General features: G+C 45.7%; 1 protein-coding gene across 2 annotated transcripts in view; it reads right to left on the minus strand.

Annotated features, from left to right (window-relative positions):
* NSF (N-ethylmaleimide sensitive factor, vesicle fusing ATPase) overlaps positions 1-2,794 on the minus strand; it is a 166,940-nt gene extending 164,146 nt beyond the window's left edge. For both annotated transcript variants that reach the window (XM_030923020.1, XM_010389038.2), the window contains exon 1: positions 2,675-2,794. In XM_030923020.1, coding sequence (XP_030778880.1) covers positions 2,675-2,686 — 12 coding nt within the window. In that variant the 5' untranslated portion in view covers positions 2,687-2,794. The remainder of the gene's footprint in view (positions 1-2,674) is intronic.
* Between the last annotated feature and the right edge of the window lie 10,743 nt (positions 2,795-13,537).

Consider the following 13,537-nt stretch of genomic DNA (forward strand, 5'->3'; position numbering starts at 1 on the left):
CTGGGAGGCCGAGGCAGGTGGATCACCTGAGGTCAGGAGTTTGAGACCAGTCTGGCCAACATGGTAAAACCACATCTCTACTAAAAACACAAAAATTAGCCAGGTGTCATGGCGGGCACCTGTAATCCCAGTTACTCAAGAGGCTGAGGTAGGAAAATGGCTTGAACCCAGGAGACGGAAGTTGCAGTGAGCCGAGATCGCACCATTGCACTCCAGCCTGGGTGACAAGAGCGAAACTCCGTCCCAAAAATAAAACCAAAAAAACAACAAAACAAAACAAAAAAACTACTTGTAAGCTTCCTGCAGTAGTCCAGACCAGAAATGATGGTAGTCTGGGAAAACGAGGTAAAAATGAAGATGTGGAAAGGTGGACAGACAGGAGATTTTTAGGTTAAAATGACAGAACCCATGTGACCAATCCAGCTAGTCCAGTGGGTGATTTGGATCTAGTTTAAAGCAACCATTCTCCCAAACCAGAGTCTTTGGCCTTAATTAAATACCTTTATGGGGGGCAGGAGCAGAACTCTTGACAAATTTTACCAGAGTATAGGGAAGAGGACACGGATAGGGCAGAGGAGAGATATAAAGGGTTACCCACCCTCTCCCTCCCCCAGATTCCCAGCCTATATAACTGGGTGGATGACGGTATCATTCAGTGAGATATTCCTATCTCACTGGGTGCAGTGCAATAGTGCAAAGGTGACAGGCATTCAGCAGAAACTGTACTTTGAGGACCTACACAACCATTCTGTTTTTCACTATCAGCACAGCAATAAATGACATGAGGTATTCAACATTTTATAATATAGGTTTATGTTAGATGATTTTGCCCAACTGTAGGCTAATGTAAGTGTTCTGAGGATGTGTAAGGAAGGTAGGCTAGGCTAAGCTATGATATTCGGTAGATGGGGTGTATTAAATGCATTTTCAACTTCTGATACTTTCAGCTTACAATGGGTTTATCGGAAGGTAACTACACCGTTAAGTCGAGGAGCATCTACACAAGTTAGGTGGGCTAAGATCCTGGGTTCCGAGTTGAAAAAGCTGAGTTTCAGGGGCCTTGATTTTAAATAAGCAGCTGGATGTATTAACCTGAAACTTAAAGGGCAGGTCTGGACTGGAGGTAAAATATTGAGAATCACTGCCATATAGACAGTCGTAGCTATGGACTTACAAGAGATTGCCTGAGCAGAAAATTGAGAGAAGATGGCCTTTGAGGAACACCAGCAATGAATAACAAAGTAGAGGAGGGTGAGTCTGCAAAAGAGAGGTCTGAGTCAAACCAGGAGCTAGGCATCCAAGAACACATGTAAAGAGTGCTTTCCGTCAAGGAGGCCACGGTCAACAACGTCAAAAGCTGCTGAGACATCAAATAAGGACTGAAAAGTTCAATTAAGTTGACGGACAGGTTTCAGTGGGATGATGGGACAGAAATCAGACTGCAGTAGGTTAAGGGGTGAGTAGGTGGTAAGCAAATGGAAGACAATAAATATAGACAACTCTATCAAATTTCCTGCTGTAAAGTGGGAAGGGAAAAGGTGACAGCTGTGGCGATGGGGGAAGGGTTTGTTTTAAGATAGAGAAGCTTGATTACATTAAGAAGGAGCAGATGAATATACAGATAGGGTCTGAAGTATTAGTAGGAGGACTAGCCTTAAAAGGAGAGACCACGGGGAAAAGGAAGAGAAAGAAGCCAAACTAAATGACCTTTAAGATGCCTTCTGACTCTAGAATCTCATGACCTACAAGTCCCTTTAGATAGGGCTTTTGCATATATGCATAAATCTATGCAAACTGATTCAAAAATTCCGGTACAAAGAGATCAGTCAAGCACATCTTTCGCCCCCAGTGACGCAGTTAATGTCCTCAGGTTTATAACCAGTGTAATCTCTGGGCAGGACTCATCCCTTGACAGCTTTTAGCTCAACGCAGACTGCAATACAGCACTCAACCAGCTCTCTCTCTCCTCGCCAAACCCATCCTACCCAGAAATCTTAAAGCCTAAAGGAGGAAGTAAATTTAAAACCCTGAAACTACAGCATATCCTGCTGCATTGGAAGCGACTGTCATCCATAAAAACAAAACGTGACAGCCCAAATCCATCCTCACTGCAAGCTAAAGCAAATTCCCGCCTGACCCGACAGTTGACAGGTCCCCCAGATGGCAGGGCTCTAACACTAAAAGTCATTGGCACCCCCTCCTCTTTCCCAACGACCTTTAATTTGTGAAGAGCCAGACATGGGTTCCTGATGATCCTTCCTACACCGCTCGCCCCGAATGCAGCAGACGTGCTCCCGGCAGTTACTCCGGCGCCCCCTAATAAGCCCTCGCAAGGGGGTGCAGAAAGACCCCCAGAGCCAGTCAGAAGGGGCTTCGGCGACCGCGACCCTGCGGCTATGTGGAGGACGAGGGAAACAAGCCCCAAGGGACGGAAGAGGACGACAGGAGGCGCAGCAGACGCGGGTAACGAGGGGGTCATCTCCCCTCGAGGGGGGTGGAGTTGTTGAGGAGGGCTAATCCTCTGCCACCGCTCCCCTGCTACCCTCGAGTCCCGCTCTGGCCTCGCGCCCCATTGCTCGGATTCACTCCCACTCCCCTGGGGCCGCCTGGACCCCGGAGTGCCCGCGAGCCCGGCGCCCCTGCCTCGAGCCTGGGCTCCCAGACCGGCACTCACCCGGCCCGCCATCTTCGCCAACACGTCCGGCTAGGCGGCTGCAGCTCTGCGTTCGGCAAAGCCCGCCCCCGCCGCGCGCGCGCGCCCCCGCCGCCCGGCCTCGGGCAGGCGTGCAGCCGCGGTGAGGACGCGCGCGTCCCCGGCCGCGTCCCAGGAGTCCTCGCTCCGCAGGGCGCGCGCGCGGGGCGGGCAGAGCGGCGGCGCCATTTTGGCCGGAGCTGCCGGGCGGCGGTAGGTGAGTCCGTTTCCAGCGTGCGCGTCCGTCCGTCGCTCGCTCAACGGCTGCTCCTGCGAGTCTCATGCCCCCTGGCCGTTTGCGCCGGGTTTTGCTAATTTGGTGACCCCACCCGCGCCCCCCCCCAAAAAAAAACTCTCGTCTGAGCATGATGCCGGCTCACACCTGTAATTCCAGCACTTTGAGAGGCCAAGGCGAGAGGATCGCTTGAGCTCAGGAATTTCAGATAAACCTGGGAAATATGGTAAAACCCTGTCCACCTGTAGTCCCAGCTACTTGGGAGGCTGAGGTGGGAGAGTCATTTAAGCCCAGGAGGTTGAGGCTGCAGTGAGCCGTGATTGTGCCACTGCACTTCAGCCTGGGTGACAGAGTGAGACACTGTCTCAAAAAAAAAAAAAAAAAAAAAAAAAAAAGACGGGCACTGTGGCTCACGCCTGTAATCCCAGCACTCTGGGAGGCCGAGGCGGGTGGATCACGAGATTAGGAGGTCGAGATCATCATGGCCAACGTGGTGAAACCCCCTCTCTACTAAAAATACAAAAATTAGCTGGGCGTGGTGGCGCACTCCTGTAATCCCAGCTACTTGGGAGGTTGAGGCAGGAGAATCGCTTGAACCCGGAAGGCGGAGGTTGCAGTGAGCCGAGATGGAGCCACTGCACTCCAGCCTGGGTGACAGAGTGAGACTCTGTCTCAAAAAAAACAGAGAAACACCTCATGTTAGTTTAATTTTCATTTCTTTGATGACTTGTTATTTTTCCAAATATTCACTAGTATTTTTATTTAATCTATTAGAAATGATATATTCATGTCCTACTGACTTCGAAGGCAAAGACAGAAAGTTGTTTGGCCAGCAACTGTGAAGGTTGTTTGTTTGAATGGAGTCATCATAACCTAAAAAATAGGTGAAATAACAAAGGTAAGATTTTTACTTAGCATTCTTTGTTCCTACAGAAGGAATGCTGGAGCTGATAATTATGAGAATTTATCCTTCCATCCCTCATAGCCTAAGAATATTCATTATTTTCCAAGATCTGCACTGAGCCTGTAAACCAAAATGTATCTGAGACAGGTCTCAATCAATTTACAAGTTTGTTTTGCCGAAATTAAGGACGCTCACCTGGGAGATAGGACGGTGCCTTTTTCCAAAGGTGATTTTGAGGGATTTGTTTTGTTTGTTTGTTTGTTTGTTTTTGAGACAGAGTCTCACTCTGTTGCCCAGGGTGGAGTGCAGTGGTACAATCTTGGCTCACTGCAACCTCCGCCTCCCAGATTCAAGCAATTCTCATGCCTCAGCTTCCCAAGTAGCTGGGATTAGCAGGCATGTGCCACCACTCCTGGTTAATTTTCATATTTTTAGTAGAGACGGGGTTTTACCATGTTGGCCAGGTTGGTCTCCAACTCCTGACCTCAGGTGATCCACCCACCTCAGCCTCCCAAAGTGCTGGGATTACAGGTGTGAACCACCGTGCCCGGCCAGAAGGATTTAATATTTTATTTATTTATTTGTTTATTTATTTATTTATTTATTTATTTGAGCGGAGTCTTGCTCTATCACCCAGGCTGGAGTGCGGTGGCACGATCTTGGCTAACTGCAACCTCCGCCTCCTGGGTTCAAGCCATTCTCCTGGCTCAGCTGCCCCTGTAGCTGGGATTACAGGTGCACACCACCATGCCCAGCTAATTTTTGTTGTTTTTAGCAGAGACGAGGTTTCACCAGGTTGGCCAGGCTGGTCTTGAACTCCTGACCTCGTGATCCGCCTGCCTCGGCCTCCCAAAGTGCTGGGGTTACAGGTGTGAGCCACCACGCCCGGCCGGGATTTAATATTTAAAACGGAAAAGCAGGCTGGACGGGAAAGAAGGAGAGTATGCTCACATTACTGAATTCACATATTGCAAGAGACAAGGAGCAGGTAGGGGAATAGTCAATTATGTATTACTCTCGTGCTTACCAGAAGATAAGGTGGACATAGAGTAGTTAGCTGCAGCCAGTCCTGCTTAGGAATGAAAGGAAAGGCAACTTCTTGCATGACTCAGCTTTCAGCTTCATTTTTTTTCTTTTGACAGAATGAATTGGGGTCCCAAGTTTTTATTTTCCTTTCACAAGCCTCTGAAGAAACAAAGTTCCTGCCCACATGGCATTCAATTGCTAAACAATTATAATCACATGAATACATACACATATACATATATGTTTTATATATATTATCTATCTATTTAATACATATGGCTGGGTGCAGTGGCTCACACTTGTAATCCTAGCACTTCGGGAGGCTGAGTTGGGTAGATTGCTTGAGCCAAGGAGTTCAAGACCAGTCTGGTCAACATGGTGAGATCCCATCTCTACCAAAAATACAAAATACAAAAATTAGCTGGTCATGGTGGTGTGCACCTGTAGCCCCAGCTACTCAGAAGACTGAGATGAGAGGACTGCTTGAGCCTGGGAGGCAGAGGTTGCAGTGAGCCAAGATAGTGCCACTGCACTCCAGCCTAGGAGACAAAGCAAGACCCTGTCTCAAAAAACAAACAAACAAAATACATACATATAGACAGAGAAAAACGGAGAATTTTATAATGATATGCATGAGGAATGTATAGGGGAGAGGCTAAAAATAGGCCTAACTTACTAGTGAATATATTCAGGAGGTAGGACTGTGATTGTTTTTAAGTGATCGAGGGAAAATGGTGTACTAATTTTAAAATGAAAACTCAACTTATTTTTTAAAAATTAAAACTCTTGACAAGAGGGAGGATTAATTGAAATCACAATGGTTGCTCAGGCAAGTTTATAAATCTCGAACTGCAATGACTCAATAAGCATGAATTGCTTATGATTGTATTGATTTAATAGTTATTTTTTCCTTAATAGAAAACACATCTTGTCAATATAATGTTATTTGTAAAGCATGGAAAGGACAAAGTGCTCTTGGGAGAAGCAGAAAGAGAATTTCACTGTGAGAAACCTATTTGGAGAAAACTCCTCATCTCTGGCTTAGACTTTAAAATTAGTTAATAGTGTAATTCGGATTAGTTGTAGTAATAGTGATATTGGTATGGTAGTTAGAGCTTAAATGGCACACAGAATATCCAGACCACCTTCCCCCAAGTGCCACTAAACTTATTCTTTTGATCAAACTTCTGCTCAAGGGATGACTTCTTCCTCTCTTGGAAAGCTGTGTTCCTTACCTGAGAAACAGCCCTCCATAAACCTGCCCTTAAGAGAATCCTTGGCCAGGCACAGTGACTCACGCTTGTAATCCCAGCACTTTGGGAGGCCAAGGCGGGTGGATCTCCTGAGGTCAGGAGTTTGAGAGCTGCCTGGTCATCACGGTGAAACCCTGTCTCTACCAAAAAATAAAAATAAAAAATAAAAAAACTAGCCAGGCATGGTGGTGCGTGCCTGTAATCTCAGCTACTTGAGAGGCTGAGGCAGGAGAATCACTTGAACCTGGGAGGCAGAGGTTGCAGTGAGCTGAGATCATCCCACTGCACTCCAGCCTGGGCAACAGAGCAAGATACCATCTCGAAAAAAAAAAAAGAGCGAGAATCCTTAAGACACATCTTCTTTGATGCCCTCCTGAGAAATGTCAAGAGTAGCCAATATAGTCACCCCAATCAGCTGTGGTGTCTGGGCCTCTAGTGTTTTAAGGTTCTAGGCAACTCAGCCTCTCCCAGGAGACGCTGATTTACTTTTCTCAAGATGCGTTAAGACTCATCAGAACAATATCTGAGAAATCCCTTTTCAAAGAGATGCAAGGAGCCTTCCAGCCCCATGATGTTAATACACAGGGTTAGGCAGCGTGGCAAGTGCATTGTGGCCCCCACTGAAGGATCATCTGGTTTCCATAGCAACAGTCCTTCCTTTTCACGCAGGATTCTATCATCTCTCCTGCCCACTCAGGCTTTCTAGAATGAATTGATTTTTGTGACTATAGGTGTTTGTCCTTGATCCTGCAAAGAGAAAATATGTATTCATTTAAAACAAACACCCCACCCCACCCCGCAACTGACTGCAGCTAGAATACTGCATTGCATCAGCCGGTCTTCCTTTCATTTTAAAATTCCGTGTCCTTTCTCCATTTTGCTCTGTTCTCTAGCTTTATCCATCATTGTAGAAAACAAGTTTCTCTGACAGTAAACAAACAGATGGCAACTCCATCATCCTAAAACTGGCTGTGACAGGGCTGTAAAATTAAGTGTCCATGGGGCTCCCAGAAAGCCTAGGCTTGCATGGCATGTGTGGCTGACCTGTGAGTTACAGTTGGAGGGGCAAGAGGAGGCTTTCTATACACAGATGGCTCCCCATACAGTGTCACAGTCTCTGAAGTGTTGCCTTTTGAGGTTTGTTTTCTTAGGTTAGTTAGGAGAATACTAACTGCTGTCCTGTCGGTATTCTCCTAAATTGCCACTACTCCTGGGAAGGGTAATACATTAGGTTACTAATGCTGAAAGAACTTGAGAAAGAGGGGAAGGGGTGCAGCAGGAAGGGAATAAAAGGTGCTCTGAAGACCACCTTTGTGTGCTTCACAGTGACATCTTCTGCAAGAGGGGAAGTGCAGGTCTTCATCTCTGTCTCTCTCTGACACACACACACACACACACCACACACACACACACAACACAGTGCAGGATGCCTTCTGACAATTACAATGCAGTGGTGAATTCACCAACCAGGTCTGTTCCCTGAAACACCTACATACAATCCCGCTGGAAGACCTTTGAAACAGCTCTGCAGTGACTAAAAACTCTGTACCCAGCGCCACTTGTTTAACCCTACACTTTCCACAGACTAAAGGTAGTTTTCCTTTGGTTAATATGAAAACACCAAATAGATTGCTTTGTTAAATAAAGTGGATTACAGTGAATCTGTTCACTTTTATGTTTCATATTGCCCTCACTCCACAAATCACAGAAGATATTTATTTTTCCCCCACGTTAAATTCTTTTACCACAGCCATTACAAACAAACGTCTATATAACCAAAATGTTACTCAGCCTATTCTGATGGAGCACATGTTAAGTGATGTTTAATGGGACATAATTTGAACGTAAAATTCTATCAGTGCACTGTTTTCAAGTCTGAATCAGGCCTCCACCTACAGATGTTGGTTACCTATCAGGGAGCAACAGGTGATACTAAGGGTCACTTTGTAAAAGACAGGAATCTCATCCCTGTAATTGACAGGAAACTGACCATATTCATCAGGGTTCTCCAGAGAAACAGAACTAACAGAATGTATATACATTTAGGAAGAAATTTAGTTCGAGGAATTGACTGGTGTGTGATCGTGGAGACTTGGGGAACCCAAACTCTGATGGGAGAAGCTGGCATGCTGGAGGCCCAGGGAAGAGTTACAGTTCTAGTTCACAGGTAACCTGCTAGAGAATTCCTTCTTGTTCTGGATGAGTTTGGCTTTTTGTCTATTCAGGCTTTCAAGTGATTGGATGAGACCCACCTACATTATGGAGGGCAGCGTTCTTTACTCAGAGTCTACAGATCTAAATGTAAATCTCATCCAAAAACACCCTCACAGAAACATCCAAAATTATATTTGATCAAGTATCTGGGCAACATGGCCAAGCCAAGTTGATACAAAATTAACCGTCACACTGGATCACAAGGGCTAACTGACTGGTCAAACCCTGCCCTTGCCCCTATGCCCCACTCTTTTTCATTCTGGGTCCTGCTGTTTTCATTTTATCATGTCTTCATCTTCCCCCGCGACCTTTGAGGTACCTTTCCTTTCTGACCCTATCCCTAGTCTCACCTCCAACCCCCCACTCAAAGCCCTCCCTTCCTTAAAAAATGATGTTAGTCATTACACTTTCAGATTTAAATTAATCATTCTGTTAACCGTCTTACTAACTTTCTCACTGTAAAAGGAAAGCGTATTAAAAGAATTTCAGGGATCGATGAAGAGCTAAGGGAGGTATTTTTTTTAGGAAGAGAAAGTGACTAACTCACAGAAATCAAGACAAAGGGGGACAGTCAGATTTTGCAGACGACAGAAAGCAGGTGAACTCTAGAGATCTAGAAAACTAGCAAATGGTCTCTTCAGGGTGTCATGATTGCAATAAATGAGCTCTAGCAATTTCTGTCATTATTCCTCAGGGTACTCAAGATTACAATTACTTAGGAGAGAGAGAGCATCAGATTGATTGAACTTGGGTTCTGTACTCACTCTTGGGCCAGGGGGAGGCAGGGTTCCTGGTCTGACAATCCTTCCAAGACCGCATGAACTGAAAGAGCTGTTACCAGAAAAGGGCAGAGTGAATCTGGGGCAGCAAAAACATTTGTTGCTTATCGACTGTCGCTGCAAGGATTACTCAGAGGGTGATGCAGAATCAGCACCCCTCTATTTCTAAGATGACCTTGAATGTCAGAGCAAGGCACAAACAGGATGCAGAGACATGTGGCGTATCTGGAGCGATGTCTTACAATCCTTCCCCTCCTGCTGGATGCTAAGGACCTTAAGGACAGGAGCTATGTTTGCCTGCAATTTATTTGGCAGGCCCTGCAGGGCTGTACAAATGATTCTATTTAATTTTTACTACTTGTGAGAAGGCACGGAGGGCTTTGAGAGGGCACAGAGGGCCTCTTATAATGGGTAGATACGCACATCAGCTGATACACTGGAAATTTTCCAGCAGGCATATCCTTCCAAGATGATAAATATTCCTCCTTGTTGGAGAAATTGAAGACATTTGTACTTGCAGTCTAGCTTACCTAGTAAAACAAGACAAATTAACCAGTGATATGGAGAAACACGTTTGCATTATTTTCCAACCTTCAAAATAATGTCAGATTATTGGACTGAGAGCCAATGTCATTTTCTCGATCTGGTAATTATTTGGACAAAATCTCTTTGATTTCTAGGTTCAAATTCAAGGTGCCAAAAAAAATAAATAAAAGGAAAAAAAAAAAAAAAAAAGATGGAAACTAGGCCAGGCGTGGTGGCTCACCTCTGTAATCCCAGCATTTTGGGAGAACAAGGCAGGTGGATCACCTGAGGTCAAGAGTTCGAGACCAGCCTGGACAACACAGCAATACCCTGTCTCTACTAAAAATACAAAAATTAGCTGGGTGTAGTGGTGGGCACCTGTAATATCAGCGACTTGGGAGGCTGAGACAGGAGAATCGCTGGAACCTGGGAGGCGGAGTTTGCAGTGAGCCGAGATCGTGCCATTGCACTCCAGCCTGGGTGACAGAGTGAGACTGCATCTCAAAAACAAACAAACAAAAACAAATAAGGAAACTGGGCTCAGGGATATGAAGGTACACAGGTGACAGGCAGATAGGGACAAAGAAGAGAACCTAACCCTCTGGACTCCCCAAGCCATTCTAATATTTGTTTTTGTACGTTAGTTAACTTCTGCAAGTTAGTAGATCAGAACTCAACTAGTTTCCTGTATTTCCTGATAACCTCTGTGACCCACCCATGATTTAGCTAACATCTGATTTGGTCAAGGAAGCAACCTGGTCCTCAGGTTCAGTGTGAGACTTCATGAAATTGACGTGAAATTTTTTTTTTTTTTTTTGACACAGGGTCTGGCTCTGTTGCCCAGCCTGGAGTGCAGTGGCACAGTCTCGGCTCACTGCAACCTCTGCCTCCCGGGTTCAAGCGATTCTCCCACCTCAGCCTCCTGAGTAGCTGGGATTACAGGCGCCCGCCACCACACCCTGCTAATTTTTGTATTTTTAATAGAGATGGGGTTTCACCATATTGGCCAGGCTGGTCTGGAACTCCTGACCTTAGGTGAGCCACCCGCCTTGGCCTCCCCAAAGTGCTTGGATTACAGGCATGGGCCACCCCGCCCAGCTGGCGTTAATTTTTTCTTCTGTCCCTAGATATCTTCAGGTCACTGTCTGATTTTATTAGTTGTCAAATTTAAATCACTGTGCATGTTCAGCTCTTCTAGTTATTTCCCTTCTTTTCTCATGCTGGGGAATAAAAAAAACGGATTTATTCTAATTAACTGTGAGAAAAGAAAGACAACAAATCCTATCATTCCTTATTGTCTTGCGCAAATATGAAGAGAGATATGATAGTGGAGAAAATAAAAGCAAAAGGGAATCCATTCGACAGCATCTTTCTCCTCCCACGGTGCTTGAAGTTAGATATTCTGAGATTCCAGTGGTGGAACGGTATGGTGGAAACATCGAAGTTCAACAAGGCTGAATTTAGGGCATATTTTATTCAGATTCTACCTTATATAGTGTCTAAAATGAAACAACGCTGGGGAATGAACAGGTTGTCGAAGATACAAGTTGCCTTTATTAAAGACAAATATTTAATAAAAATAATCACAATCCGCTTTCAAATCTGAAGACAATACTGAGTTTTCCAGTAAAATAAAACTACACATAAATAAAACTGCCAACGATGACAATTCCAGCAACTAGGAAAACAAGTACGCCTACAAAGAAAAGTGAGAAAATTCATGGAGAATTTGAACTCAGAACCAGCTCCTCAGAGCTGATCTTTTCTGGGGGAAGCCAGGGCACGCGCCGGGTGCTCTTAACGGCAAGGCCATGTTAGAGAGTCTGGAGCCAGGCGCGGTGGCTCACGCCTACAATCCCAGCACTTTGGGAAGCTGAGGGGCGGTGGATCACAAGGTCAGGAGATCGAGACCATCCTGGCTAACACGGTGAAACCCCGTCTGCACTAAAAAACACAAAAAATTAGCGGGCACGGTGGCGGGCGCCGTGGTCCTAGCTACTCGGGAGGCTGAGGCAGGAGAATGGCGTGAACCCGAGGAGAGAGCTTGCAGTGAGCCGAGAAGCGCCACTGCACCCCAGCCTTGGCGACAGAGTGAGACTCCGTCTCAAAAAAAAAAAAAGTCTGGAAGCACAGAGCAAAATGGACATTCGAGGGCGAACAACTGCTGGCAAAGGGATAACAAAAAACTTCACCTTCAAAAAATAAATCCTTTTGTTTTGAGACAGAGTTTCTCTCTGGTCACTCAGGCTGAAGTACAATGGCACAACTCCGCTCACTGCTACCTCCACCTCCTGGGTTCAAGCGATTCTCCAGCCTCAGCCTCCTGAGTAGCTGGAATTACAGGCACCTGCCACCATGCCCAGCTAATTTTTGTATTTTTAGTACAGACGGGGTTTCACCATGTTGGCCAGGCTGGTCTTGAACTCATGACCTCAGGTGATCTGCCCGCCTCGGCCTCCCAAAGTGCTGGGATTACAGGTGTGAGCCACTGCACCCGGTCAGCTCATTTCTTTATCGTGCTGCATAATATTCCACTGTCTGGATATACCACAGTTTATTTATCCATTCACCCATTGAAGGACTTTTTGGTTCCTTTCCAGTTTTGGTAATTATGAAGAAGCTGCTAAAACACCGTGTGCAGATTTTTGTGACATGTTTTACTTATACCCAATTCTTACTCAGCTCCTTTGGGTAAGAGTGTTTAATTTTGTAAGAACAGCAAACTGTCTTCAAGAGTGGCTGTTCCATTTTGCAATGAATGAGAGTTCCTGTTGCTCTATGAAAATCCACTGTTTGAAAGAGCTGGCCAGACAAGGTGGCTCAAGCTGTAATCCTAGCACCTTGGGAGGCTGAGGTTGGAGGATTGCTTGAGTCCAGGAGTTCAATATCAGACTGGGCAACGTGGTGAAACCCTGTCTACAAAAAATACAAAAGTTAGCCAGGCATGGTGGTACATGCCTGTAGTCCTAGCTATTGGGGACGCTGAGGTGGGAGGATTGCTTGAGTCTGGGGACGCAGAGGTTGGAGTGAGCCAAGATGGTACTACTATACTGCAGCTTGGGTAACAGCGAGACCCTGTCTCAAATAAAAATAGAAATAAACCAAAATGGTAACAGTGATTATATTGGATGGTAGGATGATGGTGATTATTTGTTTTTCCCCTTTTCCTCCCCGACTCGTTTCTTGTCTCTCTCCCTCTGTCTCTCTGGTGAGGGGAGTGTCTTTTTCCCATGTACTTTAACAAATGACTATGTATAATTTTTTGTTTTTTGAGACCGAATTTCACTCTTGTTACCCAGGCTGGAGTGCAATGGTGAGATCTTGGCTCACCGCAACCTCCGCCTCCCAGGTTCAAGCGATTCTCCTGTCTCAGTCTCCCGAGTTGGGATTACAGGCATGTGCCACCATGCCCGGCTAAATCTGTATTTTTAGTAGAGATGGGTTTCTCCATGTTTGTCAGACTGGTCTCGAACTCCCGACCTCAGGTGATCCACCTGTCTTGGCCTCCGAAAGTGCTAGGATTACATGTTTGAGCCACCACACCCAGCTATGTATAATTTTTATAGTCAGAAAAAAGATACTTTACTTTTTAAGGAGTCATATGTATTTATATTTACTCTCAAAGATCAAACAAGCAGGTAATTAGAAGAGTAGTACAGCACTGTAATTGTAATAGTTTTGTTTGCCCAGTGCACAGTGAGTCAGCATACAGAGACGCCCGGCTGCAGCAAAGAAAGAGTTTAACAATCAGGGCATCTGAACGAGGAGATGGGAAGAAGCCTCAAATCCACCTCCCTGAGAGGTTTGGGGGACAGGGCTTTTAAGTCCTCTGGACAGGGGCTGTAGTGTGGGGATCGATGAGTGGTCAAGAAGTGAAGGGCGAAGTCATGAGACAGGGAGACCAAGAAA

Source organism: Rhinopithecus roxellana, chromosome 19 (genome assembly GCF_007565055.1).
Source record: "Rhinopithecus roxellana isolate Shanxi Qingling chromosome 19, ASM756505v1, whole genome shotgun sequence".
NCBI lineage: Eukaryota > Metazoa > Chordata > Mammalia > Primates > Cercopithecidae > Rhinopithecus > Rhinopithecus roxellana.